Source organism: Miniopterus natalensis, chromosome 10, assembly GCF_054644295.1.
Source record: "Miniopterus natalensis isolate mMinNat1 chromosome 10, mMinNat1.hap1, whole genome shotgun sequence".
NCBI lineage: Eukaryota > Metazoa > Chordata > Mammalia > Chiroptera > Miniopteridae > Miniopterus > Miniopterus natalensis.
The window spans coordinates 61,649,654-61,668,264 of NC_142090.1; the positions used below are offsets into that span (position 1 = coordinate 61,649,654).

The window sequence follows — 18,611 nt, forward strand, 5'->3', positions numbered from 1 at the left end:
AAGGTAGGTTACCTGCAACATGGGGCTAGAACACTAACATTTTATTGTTACATACTCTTGTATATCTGAATTTTCTTCTTTTGAAAACTATACTGCCTATTAAAATTAATTTTTAAAGGAACTGTATGGCACTAGAATGATATGGTTGTATTCTCTCACCTCCCTGAACACTGATCACTTTGAAGGCAATAATACTGCATTTAATCTTTGTAACTCTGGCCCCTACTAGAATTAGTCCTCAACAAGTATTTGGTGAATGAATGGAAGAATGATTAAAAAAATTAATCATTTTCTAATATTTTTAAGAGCCTTTTCTAGTCCCTTCTGTATACTCAACTCCTTTGGGTGCTGTTTTACAAAAATAGTATTTTTCAAGGTGTCTCTTTTCCAAAGCCCAAAGTAGAATGCCTGACCTAGAGGGGGCTGTTGCCCGCAGAGCAACAGAAGTTGCCCAGGACTGGGACAGAGTGGAAGGAGCCAGGTGTTTCTGCAAGAATCCATTGTTCGACAATCCATAATTTAAAATTAATAATAGCTGACACATCACGCGTATTATGTGCTAAGTTTCATCCTACGTCCTTTACATGTATGATTTTAGTAAAACCCCAACAGTCCTATGAATATAGAGGTACTATCACTATCTACTTTTTACAGATAATGCATATAAAACACAGGGGCATAAAGAGAACGAGCCTTTTTCCCCCAGTTCCTTTTCTTTACTACAACCTTTAACCAGAATACTACGAACAATATCACATGACTTCCAATATTAATCACAAGTTAATAACATTTTAGATACAAAACCTGGCCCCTTGAAGTACTTGATACCTTCTAAAATTCTGCCTATTTTTTAAAGGAGAGAGACAGACAGACAGACATTGACTGATTGCCTCCTGTACATGCCCTGACCAGGGATCAAACCTGCAACCTAGGTATGTGCCGACCAGGAATTGAACCCACGACCTTTTGGTCTATGGGATGGTGGTCCAACCAACTCAGCCACCTGGCCAGGGCTAAAATTCTGCCTTTTCATAAAATGTCCAAAGTGTTCACATGATGGCAGATATTTCTGACAAAGGTATTGAAAAGGTACAAAGATATTTTTCACTGAGCACAAATAGGTATCATTTGGAACAGGAACATGGCTCCACTGGCAGGCTGCGCAGCTCCCTGCAGAGCATATGTGGTTTGTACTGCTCCTGTGGCTAATATCAGAGTTAGGAAAATACAAGGGCTCTCTTGCTTCACAATGGATAAAATAATTTCAAATATCTATAATTTAAACAGTTGATATAAGTTCTAAGGTAACAAGTTTACAATTTAAAAACACAAACCAAAGCAAAATGAATCATTCTCCTATAATAACCAACATTTTTAAATAGCACTGGGTACTAACAGGAGTTAGGAAAAACAATCATATACCTACCCTGGACTAAGCTATTACACATTCATAATGCTTAGTGTCACCTCAATTCCATTTCTTTAGCACATTCACTGTCAACAGTGACACCAAACCTTCTCAGCATATAACCTTAAACTTCCCTGAATTACCAGGCACGTGCTCTCTGCTACCTGGCTCAACATATCTTTATGGGACAGCTCAGGTTTCAAAGAGACCGAACTGAATTTGAAATCTAGCCTCGCACTTACAAAGCATGTGACCTTAGACAAATGACCTAAACCCATCAAGCCTTCCTTTCCTTAGCTGTAGCCTGGATCTAAAACAAAACAAAACAACACAACACACAACACAACACTATCTGTCTCATAGGCTGTCGTAAGGATAAGCCTGGACTCTGTCTCCACATCCTTCCTGAACGCCCGAGCACCATATTCGATCTTCAGACGCTTCACATCCTTCCATCTTCAGTGACTCTTTTTCCCTCTGTGTACAGACAGGCTTGGCTCTCCCATCAACGTGAAAAGAAACAATAAATCTCTCAAGCTCCTCTCCCCTGAACACTGTCGCTTGACTCTGCCTTTTCTTCCAGTGGCTGTATTCTTTCCCTTTTTTCTTTCACAGTAAGAGTTAGTGGTTTGTATCTACTAATATTTTCTCATAAGGTTTCTACTTCTGCCAGTCTACTTAAGTTGATTTCTCAAAAATAGCCGCTGACCTCTATCTTTAAGCTCAAAGACCTCTGGTCGGCCTTCAAGGCCCCTGGCCTCTGCAGCACGCGACACCATCCCCCTCCCTCCTCCCGTTAAATCTCAGGCCCCCCTGGCGCCCACGCACTGCTCATCCCCTTCTCACCTGACAGCTGCTCCTGCTTTTTGTCCGCTCATACTTTTTTCTGCCACCTAAATGCAGGTGGTCTCTGAGTCCCATCGCTGGTATCCCATTAGCTTGGAGTCCTTGCCCTCTGTCACAGCTTCATGCGTGCAGACGACCGTAGAAAGAGCGTCTCTATTCCCCATCCCCTGGACAGGCCCTTGTCCCCCATGCAACACGGCAGAGCAAGGACACGCTGGGGAGGGAGTCAGGGGACGGCCTGTCTTAGCCCTGCCCCATCCTACCTAAGCCGCCCAGTGAAATTTCCTAAGATTTCTGGGCTTCTCTTCCTCAATTCTAAAGGAGATGTCAGATAGGAGGTCTTTTTAGGTTCCTTGCAGCTTCACAAATATTATGAAATTCTAAAATTTAAAGTAGCACCATCCATTCAGATGCTCAAGCCAGGAATCCAAGAGTCACCTTTTAATCTTCCTTCACTTCTTACCTTCCAATCATTTTCCAAGACTTTGTGAGACTGACTCTCAAACATCCTTCAAATACATCGACTGGCCCCTCTGTCCCCACCATCACGGCCCTAGCTTAGGTCAATGCCAACCCAGCCAATATGGTCCGGCTGGCCTCCCAGCCTGCAGTCTTGCTCTCCCACATTCTCCACACTGGAGCACAAACGTGATCATGCTGTCTGCCTGCCCCTCTCCCTCGTTAACTATGACTGATCTTTTAAGGCCGTCTCCCCTTCGAGAGCCTGCCTGGCCTTGCTATGAGTCAGCTCCCCCTCCCTTGGAACCCTGTGCACACCCCTTGACAGCTCTTCTGTCACACAGGTGCTGTATTCCACGGATCTGTTTCCTTGTCTGACTGCCCCAGGAGACGGTAAATTCTTACAAAACCATGCGTTACTGATTCACTTTCATATCCCCAGGACAGGGCTCGCTGGGTGAATGAATTGGAGCCTGAAGCTGGCAAAGCGATCTCGCATATAACTAGCTCCTTTCTTTGCATTCCACTTCCCCAACACCATGGGCTTCTTGGGCCAATACTTGCCAATTCACTCACTTTCGGTGCTCTAATATCCTTGTTCATAATTTGGAAACACGCGGCTTTTGCTTACCCTTCACGGGCTCAACAAATACTTATCAAATGTCTACTTGTGTGCCAGAAACTGTTACAAGCAACAGTGAACAAGCCAGGCCTCTGGTATGAAATTACACTCTAGATAAGAAGACACACAAACAGAGAAGTCTATCAGATGGCAACAGGTGCCACTAGAGACCTGGAAGAGGGGGTGTGACAGCGAGTGACCTGGCTGTCTTTCTGAGCAGGCATCTGTTGAGCTACGAGGTGAGGGGCAGAGCCTTCAAGCAGACTGAGAAGTGAGAGGGAATGAGCTTGGAGCATCTGAGGGCAGGAAAGGCAGCCGGGCAGCCCCGAGAGAGGCGGGCTGGCGGGGAGGAGAGGCCAGCAGGGAGGGAGCTGGGCTTCTGTTCTAGGTGAGCAGGAAGCCACTGGGCAAGACATACAGTTTCTGTAGGGCACACTGGTTTCTGCTCAAGTGTCATCTCATCCGAGAGGCCTTCCTGGCCACCCTATTAAGATGCCCCTCCCCCAATTCTCGCCTGCCTCGGCCCTACTCTGCCTTCTCCTTCATCAAGGGTCTTAGCACCAACCGATGTCATATATTTGTTATCTCAATGGCTGACTTCTGCTACCCACCAAAGCGTGAGCAGGGGCTTGGATTTCACAGCCACACCCTAAATGGCTAGAACAGGGCATACAGTCAGGTCTCAATAGCACTGTGTTGAGTAAATGAATTAATCTGATTCACATTTTAAATAGATCAATCCGGCTGCTGTGGGGCCAATGGATTTGGGAGAGTCAGGAGTGAAAATGAACCCATGAGGAGGCTTGCCCAGAGGTCCGGATGAAAGTCAAAGGTGGGAGGAGAAGGGAGAGAACTGCCGCTGTGGCGGTTGTCAAACCATATAATGTCCCTTGGTGTTAGAAAATCAGCGAGGCAGCATGGCTGCAAACTGATGACTCAACAGGTGTTTTCTTCATGTGGGGCCATGAGCTCATAAAATGAATATTATTTTAAAGGTGCTAAGCTGAGAAATAATTCTTACGTACTTATATGTTACCAAGATAACATTGATAAACAGATGCAGTTTGACAAAAATCTACTAACACTAAAAAATGCACATGCCTCACGAGCTAACATTTTCATTGCTAAAAATTTATCATTGGTATATACTCACTAAAGTATGTCAAAATATATGCAGGGATATTCCCACTGTCATTGCTTGTAATATCCCCAAATTAGAAACAATATAAACACCCAGCAGTAGGAAATTGCTTAAAAAATACTTTAAAAATGTTTACGTGGCTATTAAATAAAATGAGGAAAGAGCTTTAAGATATATAGTGTATTTAGAAAGATTCCATTTTTGTTAAAACACGCATACATAAGAGTGATATTAATATGGGTATAATCAGTGATATACAGAGAAAAAGAGAGGAAGGGAGGAGAGAGGTAAATATTGCTCTAAGAAGAAGGTTTTCTTTTCTTAAAGATATAAAAAACACAAGCAGCAGTTATCCTTTGAAGAGACAATGGAGAGGTAAGGGGGAGAGAGAATTTTACTTTCAGATATTTCTGAATTGACTTTTTTGAAACATAAACTTGTATTTTACTAATCCCCCCCTACCACACACACAAAAACAAATGACATCCCTCTGAGATAACTAGCAGAATAATAAAAAATGTATATCATGCTTACTTCCTGATTTTACAGACAGTAGATCCAAGGAGTCATTGACACACACACAATGAATGAACACACATGCACAACACCTTCTTATGTGGTTGGAAAAATGCCTGAATCCTCTCGAATGCAGTGGGACAAAGGCCTGTGGTTAGAACACAGAAGACAGAGCCCATATTCCCACACTGCAGCCAATGTGCCCCGTCGGAGCACAATCCGAAAATGATTTTCAACAATGCGTGACGGATCCTAGCTGTCATTGCTTCCCTGCCCATTTCTTGACCTCAAAGATATGGAAACTGTCCCTTTGCTCCTTAGTGAAGCACCTCTTAACCTACTTTAGTTGTGCTGACATTCAATGTTAAATATGTTTCATTTCATTCCTAAGGTGTGATCCAACTCCTCATTAAAGCTCTGTTGGTTCCTATAGGAAAAGAACATTCGCAAGTACATGTATACCAATGTCTTTTCTATGACAATTTATTTTACATATCTTATGCGCTAGGGGCTTATGTAATAAAACCAAACTTACCTAAGAGAAAGGGAAACATATCCTCATGTATTCTTAAGAAAAGCAGTATAGTTGCAGATTTTTAAAAACTACATTACATTCAAAAAGCTCTTTCAAAGGCAGTTTATTATCCTGCCTTTGCTTTAATCACCTACCTTCTCCCTGCTGCAACCAAACCTCTCTAAAAGTTACCAAAGGAGGGGGGCTTTGTTTACAGGGTTCACTACAACTATTTCTAACCCGAGGAATGTGAAATGTTTACCACATCCACTTTTGTTTCAGTTGTAAATATATTCCTAAAGCAAGTATTCTAATTGCCATTCACTGGGAAGTCACAGAACGGTGGGGTATTTTGCAAGTCAATTCAGGAGAAAATAGAAAGCCAGGTTAAGTCCAATTTAGGGGAGGTTAAGCACCGCAGGTCTAAACATACAACACAGAGCCAACTACTTCCCCTCCTGGGCCCCACACTGTCATGTTAACAATGGCAAACAAAAGGACCCTGGGAAGGAGAATGCAGATGACCTGTCCCAACTAAAACTAGGACAGCAGTCCTCTTTTTGAAGACCCACGTGGAGGGATGCATACCAGGCAGGTTTAAAGGTCTTAGGTCACTCCAGGTCACTTGCATCTTTCTACTCAACTAAGAACTAGTGAAGAGCTTTATTACTAAAAAGTGCTATCCTAAAACAAAAACATCAAGGACACAGCAAAGCTAAAGCTGTGATGCCCCTAAAATGATGGATGTTGAATTGCTAATGTGATTTCTGACCAAGGAGGAGTAGGGTAAGGTTGGGGGAGTCTGGAGAAAAGAGTCACAGAAAACCAAACCTGAGGCTGGAAGCTGGGATGACATAAATGATAAATAACCTAGGGAGGCAATAAAGACTAATTGAACCGAGTGGAGCGCTGAACTCTGATGAATGAAGTCCAGGCTCACAGGTCTCAGTGAATTTAGCTGAGGACACCAATGACCTGCAGAAAGGAGGGGGCTCCCAGATCACTCTCTTGCAGTGAAATCAAGTTTCCAGAAGCTCAAAGTGCCAGCCATTTCCCTTGGTAATTACCAGTTCACCCAAAGCAGCACCAAGCCCGGAGGAATGCCTCTGAACTAGATTAAACCACCAGACTAGTAATTAAACTAACTTTATATGGGAGAGGTCTCTTGCTCAAACTTGAGCAATCCTGCTCATTTCAGGAAAGCAATTTTAGCACAAAAGTGGAAACAAGAAACTTCTGAGCCTCAATTCCAGCTCAGATACTATCGTTGGCAGCCTCTGTTCTCCTAACTACAAAATCAGGAGACCAACGACTTCCAGGGGGTGTTAAAGGGGATTAAGATTATGAAACTCTGTGAAGATGAAAAGGACTACGTTTCAGTTTTGTATCATTTGCAGGTAGTTGAACAGTCTCTGTTTCCGAGTCAGCAAACAAGTTTTTACCATTTTATCCATCTAGACATTTCAGTAGCCATGGTACCTAAGTGTTTTTTAACCAGACAACCTGTTGAAAGACTACTTGGCATCTTGTCAAAATGACATGCTGCTACATCATGTTCTAGTCTGCAAGAGCCTAATCATTTAGAAAAGGAGCTGATTTTTTTTTTTCTTCTCAAAATGATCAATGCTCTGCCTCATGACAATATTGTGTATTTCTTACAGCTGGATAATAATTTGGTAAATGAAACAGCTCAATCTGCAAACACTCACAGACTGGGCGTTTAAGGTGCTATTTTGGAAAATCAGCATGTTCACTCCAGAGCACCACAGATTCCAGACTATAAGGCAAGTTCTCCACCACCCTTAAAACTAACCCCAGAAAAGAAGGTGTCACATTATATCTGACCCTTACAAAGTCTCAGATCATGGGTTACTCTTCACCTCACTTGACTCTGAGAAGTATGGGGAAGGCAAATTTGCCTGAAACAACCTCATTATTACTAACACTGATGTGTACCAAGGTTACCTGCAAACATGAGTTAAAAAGGAAAGGTTAAAAAAGTTCACCTGGGGGTGGGATCTCACAAAGGCTGTGTGGAATATCAAAACAAGGCATTTAAAGTTCATTCTAAAAAGCAGTAGAGTAAGTTGCTACATTGTGGGACCAGTTATATCCACACAGGATGAACTGGGAATAGGAAGGAAGGAAACAGCTGCCCTGATGTTATATGTCTGTGGGGTAAGGCTTTCAGGGACAAAACTGTCCAGAGAGTGCAGAAGTGCCACGTCTTGCCAGCCTGAAATAAAAACGAAACACTGCAAACCCAGGTGAATGGCTGAGTCACACAGTGGATCAAGTGCTGATCAAGAACATGGTTCAGAAGTCATAGGAAGAATCCGAAAAAAATATTTCTTGATATGTGTGTATAGGAAAAAAGCAGTACTGGTTTTATATAATGTAATTGTATTTACTTCTATGTAAATATATGAAAGCTATTTTAAGTAGTCAGTGGCCTTCTCGTCTTATATCCCTAAAAGTTTACTTATTCAAGTTGGCCATGAAACATTTTTTTTATTCTTCTCATTGAAAAATGATGACAACCTCATGTTTGACTAAAGCGTCATAGCTGGGCATATACAAAGCAGGTTCTAGTATATCCAATTATACCTTCTTCTGGTAGAGAAGTATGAATAACAAATTTTAAGAATTTTCTAAAAGTTTGGTTTTCCAATCATTCTGAAAAACTATTTTCTAAAGGAAAAATAGTTAAGATTCAACATAATTATGACAAGCCATACATATGGATAGGGCTGGGATATATAGGGTCAGAACATAAATTCTTGATCTGATGTGGGCTTCCCCTTAAACTGAGCTCAGCATAGCTCCTGAGAGATGGTGACCTGTGGTCCTTGCATCCGTCCTTCATGGAGGAACCAAGAATTAGGAATTTTGTATCAATAACAAAGCCAGTGTTGTTGCAAAGAGCTGTGCACTGAACAACGCCAGTGGGCGTCATTCGCATCACAGTTGTCCGTATTTCTAAGGCCAGCTTTTTGGTGGATGGCAGGAAGGGGCACCTCCTTCTAACTGGCATGAAGGTGCCCTATGGGCTGCAGCAGGATGTCTTTTCCAGGGGTAGAAATGTGAGGAATCAATTTCATGCTGGTGAGCAGGTACTAGTTTAGGGGGTGAGCAGTCAGATAAATAACCAAAAGGAGAGTTACCTTGTAGATCCCAAAGAGCCCCAGGTCCCTTACGACAGACAGCGCACTGACTCGGGGACCAGTGGTGATTTCCCCAGCCACTTGTAGACGGATCTTGACGATTTCCAATGGATTTGTGAAGATCACCTGGGAACCTCCTGCCTAAAAAGGAAAAAAATAAAAAATGTATTATCAACGCAGGGTCATGGTAAAATAGTTCAACAAGAGGTGAGTGATCATCCTCAACAGAGCTCTGAATATTCCACCCTCAAGAGACTGCAGTTTCAATCCCTGTCCCATCAATTAAAACGGTGATTGTGAGTTCGAATCAAGACACAGTCACTGCCTAGGGGCCCTGGGTAAATAGGTCCTACCTCCTTCATGTGAGTTTGAAAGAGGGCAAAGACCAGAGACTTTGTGAAAACAGAGAGACTTCTGTTGGCCTCACCAGAGTCCTCATCTTAAAATGACAAAGATTCCTTGAAGGGCAATGGACTACCATCCCAGAGCTCAAAGCCAAGGGCACAAAGGCAGGAATAAAATGAAAATCAAACAGTATCGAAACGAAGAGACACAGATCTGCCTGTCAGAATAGGAGGGCACAGGGCGGACACCGGTTCTCCCAGGATGGACTTCATGGTTTCGTCAACGATTCACACATGGCCAGGAAACATGCAAACTTAGATGAAAGCTATTTTTTTCTTCTAAAAAAATCAGGCCGATCATCAGACACTATTTTCTGGAGTTACATATTATTATAATTTTATTTATGTATTACCTGTGTATAGAATTACTCTTTTCATATAAGATAAATGTCAAAGTAGTAAAAATATGCATTAAATCAATTATGGCCCAAACTTTGAACAACGTGTGTTATTTCATTCCAGCAATGGCTGGGTGCCACACCTCCGAGATCATCAGTGGAAATCTTTAAAGTGCACTATAAGGGAAATTTTAAGCTAGCTATTTTGAAGCTAAGCCTGTATTTATCATACGCAATTACATTCTTTCTTACTGTACTTCAACTTGTTATTCCTTGTCACAAATATATTAAATTTTTATATCATTCAAACTAAGGTTGACACACAGTTTTAGTTTAGAATCTCTATTATGTAGCAAATGCACCAAACTAGACCACAGTCATAGCAATGATATTTTACTGCTTAGGAGCTGCCATCACGGTAACAGGCACAATTTAGGTCAATATCATTCAAAACTACTTCTTGCTAGAGCTTTTGATCCTATTAACCAATGTATACGCCCGGACAAAATGGCCTATACTAATCAAAACCAGCTACAAGAATGGTCTTTGAAGTACTGTTTATAATACCTAGAAATAAAAATTAGAAACAACACAAATATACAATGGTAAGGAATGGATTAAACGAATTTGAGTATGTTCGTGCCATGAGAGTCTATCCTGCCAATGAAAATATTGTGGGAAATGTTCACTATATGATGTGGAGTGAAAACTCTTCTGTGTTTAAATGCATGCACACCTCCCCCCAGATATGCCTTAACATCACGTGGGAGAGACACACCAGTGTAGTGCTTCCGAGGTGGTAGATTACAAATGGTTTATTTTCTTTTCTGCTGTGTTTTTTATTTCTTCTACATAGATCATGTGTTGCTTCTAAAAGGAAAAATAAATACTTCTGCATAACCTATTTAATATACATGGCAATGTATCCGTTCATTCATTAACTCTCTCAGTCAAATTGTTTTTCCACTTTTGCCAACTTAATACCTTAATCAAGACGCACTTGTTCTTAAAAACACTGAGGTTTTCCTTTTCTCCACTGAACATTACAACTGTTTAGAAGGCAGTCTAGACTACCACACAGACTGCCTCTCCGTACGTGCTTCTGCTGTGTTTTGCCGATCACCTTCATCTTGCTGAGGTGGCTTAAGGAGTGGACCAAACAATCTTGGTAGAAAAAAATCTGGGTTGGATTCCTCAAAAGGCCCAAAAAAGACTCTTCTAAAGTGGAAAGGAGGGTGAGACAATGCACCTAGAGGCTGGTGTGTTCTTCTGGTCCACACAAAGACATTCTGCTCCCACTCCCCTGACCCCAGAACAGCATGCTTTGCTCCTGCTGCTGCAACCTGTGGGCAGGCAGGCAGACCAGCCCTTGCCTGTCTGTATTTCCTCGGTTTGCACCTCCCTCTCCACATGACAGGAAGGGAGTTAAGTATGTCAGGAGGAAGAGATAAAATGGACCTGACCTAGTGACAGTGCTAAGGGCACAGTAAAGATTATTTTGTGCTTCTGGACCTGCGCTCTCGAGTTGCAAAAATGAACAAAAATAAAAAATCACTTTATGGTGGCAGAATTGCTCAGAAGGTCTGCTGACCTGGAATTAGCCTGAGACTGATTTTTGAAAGCTCAGAAGTGGGTAAGACCATGCCCACCAAGAGCAGAAAGGAAAGTGGTCGGCATACACTGATCTTCTGAAGAAGAGACAGGAATTCAATGCATACTCACCAAGCACTGCCAAGGGCGGGAAGGAGGCAGCGAGTGTCACGGGTGAAGACTGAACCCCTGTCCTGTTTGTCAAACTAGCTCACTTCTTATGAGGATCAGAGATGGTGGCTGTGTTACAGCCAGCACAGTGCTCAACACACAGCAGTTGGTTTCATGTCCTCTAGCTCCTAAATGGATGGTTCTCCTTCCTGGCTGAATGTTACATAATCACTTACAGAGATTTTAAAAATAATGACTTCTAGAGCCCTAGCGCACTGCTGGCGGGAATGCAGACTGGAGCAGCCACTGTGGAAACAGTGTGGAGGTTTCTCAAAAAATTAAGAATGGAGCTGCCGTTTGACCAGTGATCGCATGTCAAGGGATACAGTAGTAGTATGTCGGTTTTTGAACGTCTCCATTGACGAACATTTCGGGTTAGGAATGCCATAAACCCTGAAGGAAATGCTTCTTCGGTTTTCGAACATGCCTCGGAAGTGGAACGTGCCCCGCGGCTCCCGCTAAGGGCAAGGTCCTGAGGCCCAGCTGTCAGCTGTGATCCCTCGGTTTCCGAACCTTTCAGAACTCGAACGGGCTTCCGGAACGGATCACATTCGAAACCCGAGGGCCCACTGTATAACCTAAGCAGCCCCAAACATCAATCAGAAAGAATCTATGCACCCTCTGTTCACAGCAGTGCTACTTACAATACCTAAGATCTGGAAACAGCCCAAGTGCCCAACAGTAGATGAGTGGATAAAAGGCTGTGGGACATTTACACCATGGAATAGTATGCGGCTGTAAAAAAGGAGGATCTCGTACCCTTTGGGACAGCATGGAGGGAACTGGAGAGTATTATGCTGAATGAAATGAGCCAGTCAGAGAAAGAGAAATATCACATGATCTCACTTATATGTGGAATCTAATGAATAAAATAAATTGATGAACAAAATAGGTCCAGAGACATGGGTGCATGGAACAGGCTGACAGATCTCAGAGGGAAGGGGAAGGGGAGAGATTAACCAAAGAACATATATGCATATATGCATGATCCATGGACACAGACAATAAGGTGAAGAAGGCCTGGAGTGGGGTGGGGGCGGGGTGGAAGGAGGCAAAGTTGGGGGGAAATGGGGACATCTGTAATACCATCAACAATAAATTTTTTAAAAAAGTAATGACTTCTAGACCCTAACCCAGACAAATTAAATGAGAATTTCTGCATCTGCCCTTTGAAAAGTGTTCCTACGTGATAAACTGTGCAGAGTTCAGGTTCAGTTTAGTTCACTGCATCATCTCTAGGGTCCCTTTCAATGCTAAGACTGCCTTATGGGGCTTATTTAAAGCTGTGATTTCAAATTCCAGTTTTCTACACTCTTTCACAGAGTAACTTTTATATGTTTTACATCTGATCTCATAATAAACTATTTATACTTATCTAAGTGGTACCATTACTAAAGGGTATAATTCTTTGGTATAGATAGAATTGATGTCTTTTTCATTTCTTGTATCTTTATGAATACCTATAAAAGTGAACATAATATACAATAAAATAAGAACTTATACTCAACTCTCTAACCTCAAGCCAAACGATAGATACCAGTTCTTTCAGCACAACAAAGTGAATTCTAATCACTAAGGTAGATACAAAAGCCAAATCCACCCGGAGAACTGCGGGGAACAGAAACAGTGGGAAGAAAGAGTGTAGTGATAATGATGTACTTGTTACCTCTGGTGGGCTCAGGAAGAAAGAACCTATAGACTCCAAGTGACACACTGTGAAGGTGCCAGAGATGAATGGGTCCTTTGGAGTCAAGCTGGAGGAAATGAGACTCCAAGGCACCAAGAGAAGATGCTTATCACCCGATGCACGGTGTCTGGGCATCACCACGACTTGATCACTGAGCACACTGCCTGCTGCTCTTCTGGCTCCTGGTCTATTATCCATTCACAGTACCTTGCCCAGGTCCCTCCTTTGCAGAGATCAAAGACAGCTAAATCCGAGGACAGGAACACCTATTGTGCGCCATGTCTTTGTGTCCCTCATCACTCGAGAGCTCTGGCTGTGTGAAGATTCTGGGTTTTTTTTGTGTGTGTGTGTGCAATTTTGTCACAAATCATTTCCCTGTGACTTTCTGGAGTCTGAGGCAAGTAGGATGGGGGAAGATTTTCCATACTAGAACTGGCTCTGTGTGGCTTATTATATTTACAGTGGGGACACTGACTTCTCCACAGGTTTCTTGGAATATTCTTTGTTACTGAAATTCTAGTTACTACCCAGCATCTGGCCCCATGTAAAGAGAAATGCACACCCTACTGCAGACTCATTCCTGCCACCTAATCATTCATTCATATGTTTATTCACCAAATATTTATAAGCAATCGTGTTTGAAGTTTGTCCTAGGAACTGGGAGGGCGCAAGATGAGGGAGAAAGCATTTCTGTTCTCAAGGAGATTGAAATAGAGGAGTAAAAGGAATAAATATTCATTAAGCATCCATTATGCACTATCAGGGTATCGCTTTGCATGTATTACATATAGATCTCCAGTCAGCTCAAGAGGTATTTTTTCCCTGATTTTACATAAGAGGAAATGGAGGCATAGAAAGATTAAAACAACTGTTCTGGGTTGAATTGTGTTCCACCAAAATTTACACATTGAAGTACTACCTCTCAGTACTTCAGAATGTGATTTTATTTGGAGATGGGGCCTTCAAAGAGGTAATTAAGGTAAAATGAGGTCATATGGGTGGATCCTAATCCAGTGTGACTAGTGTCTGTATAACAAGAGGAAACTAAGATACAGACACCTATGTGCACAGAGAAAAGACCATTTCAGGGGAGAGAGAGAAGATGGCCATCTTCAAGCCAAGGAGAGAGGCCTCAGAAGAAACTAAACTTGCTGACACCTTGATCTTAGACTTCCAGCTGCCAGAACCATGAGAAAATAAATTTATGTTAAGTTACCCAGTCTGTGGTATTCTGTTACAGCAGCCCTAGCAAACTAATACAGCAATGTACCCAGGTCTACACAGCCAGCAAGCAGAGGAAAGGGTTTTCTACTGAGTCCGATAAATACAAGCCTTATGAATAGAGAAAAAGGCACATGAGAAAAGATAATTATAATTCAGTATACGATAAGAGCTAAGGTCCAGACAAAGGACCATGGCAACTCAAAGGAGGGCAAGATTTCTGTTGGCTGGGATAACCTGGGGAGGTGGTAAAACATGTAAGAAGATAACACACAGTTGGTGACTGAAATAAGATTAGGATCCAGGTAATCAAGGCAGAGAATGCCACAAAGGCACAGTGACAAGAGCTTCTCACACTTACAGGTAAACAGACCCAGAACCACACCTGTCCAGTGAAATTTTGATAGGGATGATAATCATGGTAAGGCCAACATGATCATTCACTAGCATTTATTAGGTGCCGACTAATGTACAGCAGGCATTGTGCTAAGAGCTTTGTAAGAATTTTCTCTTGGGTCCTCATCACATCATAAGGTAACTAGTAATATAATTCCAGTTTTTATAAGTGAGTAAACCGAGGCTGAAAGGGGTGACGGAGGTTATATAACTTGCCTGAGGTCACATAGCTAGGAAGGCAGAGCCCGGATTCAGAGCTGGATCTGGATGCCAGAGCCTGAGCTTACACTACTTATCCTGGCAGTAAGAAGGATGGGCCGGGCCATTTGCTTTAGATGGCATGGGAGGAGCATGAAAAAGGGTGGCTGAAAACTCAACTACTGGGGACAAATCATGGAAGGCCGAGAATGCTGCTCTGAAGAAGGGGGTTGCATTCTGGAGATGGGGCCTTCGTGTGCACCGGTGGTGGGAGCAGAGTTGGTAAATGTCCCCAGAGAGAAGACAGGCCAGCAGAGGGGAGAGTTTCTTAGGGAGGGAGAGCCCCAAGGCAGGAATAACAATTAAGGTTTTAGCACTGAGGTGAGGTTAAAAAAAAGAGACCACAATTAGAACAATTACCTTGGTAATAAGGGAGTGGGTGGGGTGGGTGAGAAATAGATGCAATAGAGATAGATCAACAGGGTTAGGGACAAAGGAAGTGGGTAAGGCCAAAGAAAGGGTAAGGCCAAAGTTTCTGCACCTGTGTAACAGGAACAAAGGGAACTACAGGGATACAAGACACATCCAGGAGGCAATGGAAGGGGAGTTGGGAGTTAAAGCCTGAGACACGGATGAGGGTGTCACCCCACCTTTGAGTTAACTGAAGGCAGCACCTTATATGGGGTGGGAAGAACATGAAGCACCTAAGAGATGATGAGAAACCTCTGCTACACACCAGTGTAGAGCAATCCAGGCACAGAAGCCAAGGACGGGCTTCCAGAGAGAGAAGGCCAACAATGAATGACCAACAATGTCCAACAATGTCCAACAACGTCCGCTGACCCAGAGGGGCGAAGTCGGCACACGGAGTGATCGGTGACTGGCAAGATGGGAAACTGGATGCCAAGGAATTAGAGAGAGTTTATGTCATCTACAGATTCCAGAGAAGAGAAAGAGGGAGAACAGCAGTCATTTATGGGAGCAAGCAAGGTAGGTTGAACATTTATTGAGGGTTATAAGGAGAAAAGATGTAGGGGACAGTGAAAAAGACAAAGCAGAGCTGGGGATAATTATGTTATGATTAAGCAAAACAGCAGTTGTGAGCAGGGGAGGAGGTGGTGTGGAAGGTAGAGTTTTGGAAGCCTGCAGATTTGCTTTAGTGACACAGAGTTGGGGGATAATTTTGTTTCAGAGCAGAAACTGGTCACTGGTAGTTGTTCTTACTATTTATGCTTTAAAGATTAAAAAAAAAAAAAAAAATCCAATAGATCAGAATTTCGCACAAGGAGACATGACTAAAGATCTGAAGCATAAACCAAATCAATGACAACCAAAGACCCAGGAATCGAGAGTAACATTATATTCTGGCCCCCACAGGGGGTTACGGTGAAGTTAGTCTGACCTGCAACGCAGACAAAAGATGCAGTAGATAGTGACACCTGAAGAGGGGCCCAGTGCGGCTGCTCATGCATTCCACCCCTCAACTCAAAACAAACGGAGGCCCAGCAGGCAGTGCCTACACACCGCTTAGGCTGCTTCCCTGCCCCTGCCCCTGCCCCAGGGGACAGGGCACAGGCAGCTGGGCAGCAGGTCTTCTGTTAAGAGCCTACTGTGTGCAAAGAACTGTAGGTGAGGTTCTGAACAAGGACATTTTATTGCTTACTCGATCAGTCTTCAATATTAGCATCAGTGTGGCCATATATACACATATATATATGGCTTTTTTTTTTTTTTAACAGGAACCTGTTCAGTCAAAAACATTATATATCACTCGGGCCAGGTGCCTCAGTTGGCTGGAGCATCATCATCCCTGTACACCAAAAGCTGCGGGTTCGATTCCTAGCCAGGGCACCTAGGTTTCAGATTCAATTGCAGGTCGGGCACGTACAAGAGGCAATAGATTAATGTTTCTCTTTCTCTCTCCCTTCCTCCTTCCTCTCTCTCTAAAATCAACAGAAATATATCCTCCGTGAGGATAAAAATAACCTTAAAAACCAACAAACCCCCCCCCCAACTATAACTATATATCTTTAGAGGAAAAATATGGAACTGCTATACCAAAATATCTCTCACATTAACATTGTTTTGTAAGTGGCATTATTATGGAATAACCTAACATGAAATGTATGCAATTAAAATGAAAACAAATACAGATTTTTTTAAAGAGATATAAGTATTTGAATACTAGAGAAACAAGTATTATACTTAGGCCAGGAGTTCAATGTTGTTGTCAATTTGTCAGTAAATGAATTTAAAATGCAAATGTAAAAAAAATGTCAATTTTCCTATAAATGAATGTAACAGTCAAATGTTGTAAAGGTGTTAATTTTTCTATAAATTCATTTAAAATTCAAAGCAATCTTCCTAAATAAAATCTCAACAAGGTTTCTTAAAGATGTGTGAAGACAGGAAAATTCTGAACAAAAAGTCATGTGGAGAATCTTGCATCAGTACACATTAACACACATTTACAGTCAGTGATTTATAAAAATGTAATCCAAGACTAGATAAATTTTAAAAATCGATATATGTAGGGTCACTGAATTCCTTGAAAAGGTATAAGTGCTGTTCAGTGGCGCGATCAATGGTAGAGCAGATCCCTTTCTATCTGTAGCTAGGAGTCCCTTTCTGCTCAACTCACGTATCTGGGAGCATCCTGTGTCACCGTGGTTTCCTAATCTGGACTAGGGGGCTGGTTTTGATCCATTTCTGCATCAGTCCCATAGACTCTGAGGCAGAATAGTTAATCCATCTTTCTGGGAGGGTCTCCAGCTTGTATCAATTCTTGCTTCAGGAGTTGTTCTTTTTACTCTTTATTTATAGAACTCAGAGTTAAACTAAGAGGTCCCACCAGCTGGAAGAATGTAAGAGTCTAAAAGTACCCTGGTAAAACGGGAGGCCAAGATTATTGCATAAAATCAATGGCTAGTAAGGGAATTCTCTCTGACCAGTTTTGTGAGTATTTTTTGCAATGTCTATATTTTTCAAAGCATGGTTCCTGATCTATGAGGTCTCTCCCAGCAGAGGGAAAGATAGCCCAGTAGAGGACTCCAGTGTTCCTTCCCACCTGCCACTCAACATGATGACACAAAAGCACAGAATTCTGTCCAAAGAAGAGAAAGAATTTGAACCCAAGGCTGACCTGATTCCTAACCCAAGCTCAGAACCATCTGTTCATTTGCTGAGTATCAAAAAGTCTGTGCTTTAAAACGGATTTGTTTTCAGTTTTTTTCTTTCTTGTTTAAACTGAATATCTGCCTGAATCTTGGGTTAATCTGATCACTTGGACTTGAATTCCTGACTTGAAGAGACTCTGTCTAGAAGATATAAATGATTCAGAGACACTAAAGTACATCAAGAAATATGGAAGAGGTTTTTTCCCCCCCAGGTCCAATATATTAGACTTTCATTAGATGCATCGAACTTTTCTTTGTAGATTTGGCAATAAATTATAAGGAAGCCCTAAGTCCTTAGGTAGTAAATCCCTAACTCATGCCAAGTCTGAATCCTTGAGGAATAGTTCCCATTCAGGCATATATACCTAGTACGTACTTTTAATTTCATTCAAATAGGCTTACAAAGTAATTATACTGGTGTGGGTTTTGCCTAAATATAGCACAGTGGCTCAGGATGGGAGCAATGGAGTCATACAGACCTGAATTTTAAGTCAGGCTTTATCATTCCCTTGTCCGTGACCTTGGGCAGTTCCTCAAACTTGCTAAGACTTAGATTTCTCATTTGGACGACGGAAATTACACCAATTCAGACTCACTGTGAGGACTACATAAGGCAGGAAGTACCAACTGTCCAGCGTGGTGGTGACTGACACAGAGCAACGGGTCAAGAAATGGGGGCACTGCTGGGAGTGAGTATGGCACTGTGGTTGACAGCCTAGGTTTTGGCTAACTTCTTAACCTACCCACTCCAAACTTTTGT

The 18,611-nt window shown here is 42.3% G+C and overlaps 1 protein-coding gene across 4 annotated transcripts in view; it reads right to left on the reverse strand.

Moving 5' to 3' along the window:
* The window catches only part of SLC25A13 (solute carrier family 25 member 13), a 168,923-nt gene that overhangs the window by 16,682 nt on the left and 133,630 nt on the right, over positions 1–18,611 (reverse strand). For all 4 annotated transcript variants that reach the window (XM_087821169.1, XM_087821170.1, XM_087821171.1 and 1 more), the window contains exon 14: positions 8,671–8,811. In XM_087821169.1, the coding sequence (XP_087677295.1) occupies positions 8,671–8,811 (141 nt within the window). The remainder of the gene's footprint in view (positions 1–8,670; positions 8,812–18,611) is intronic.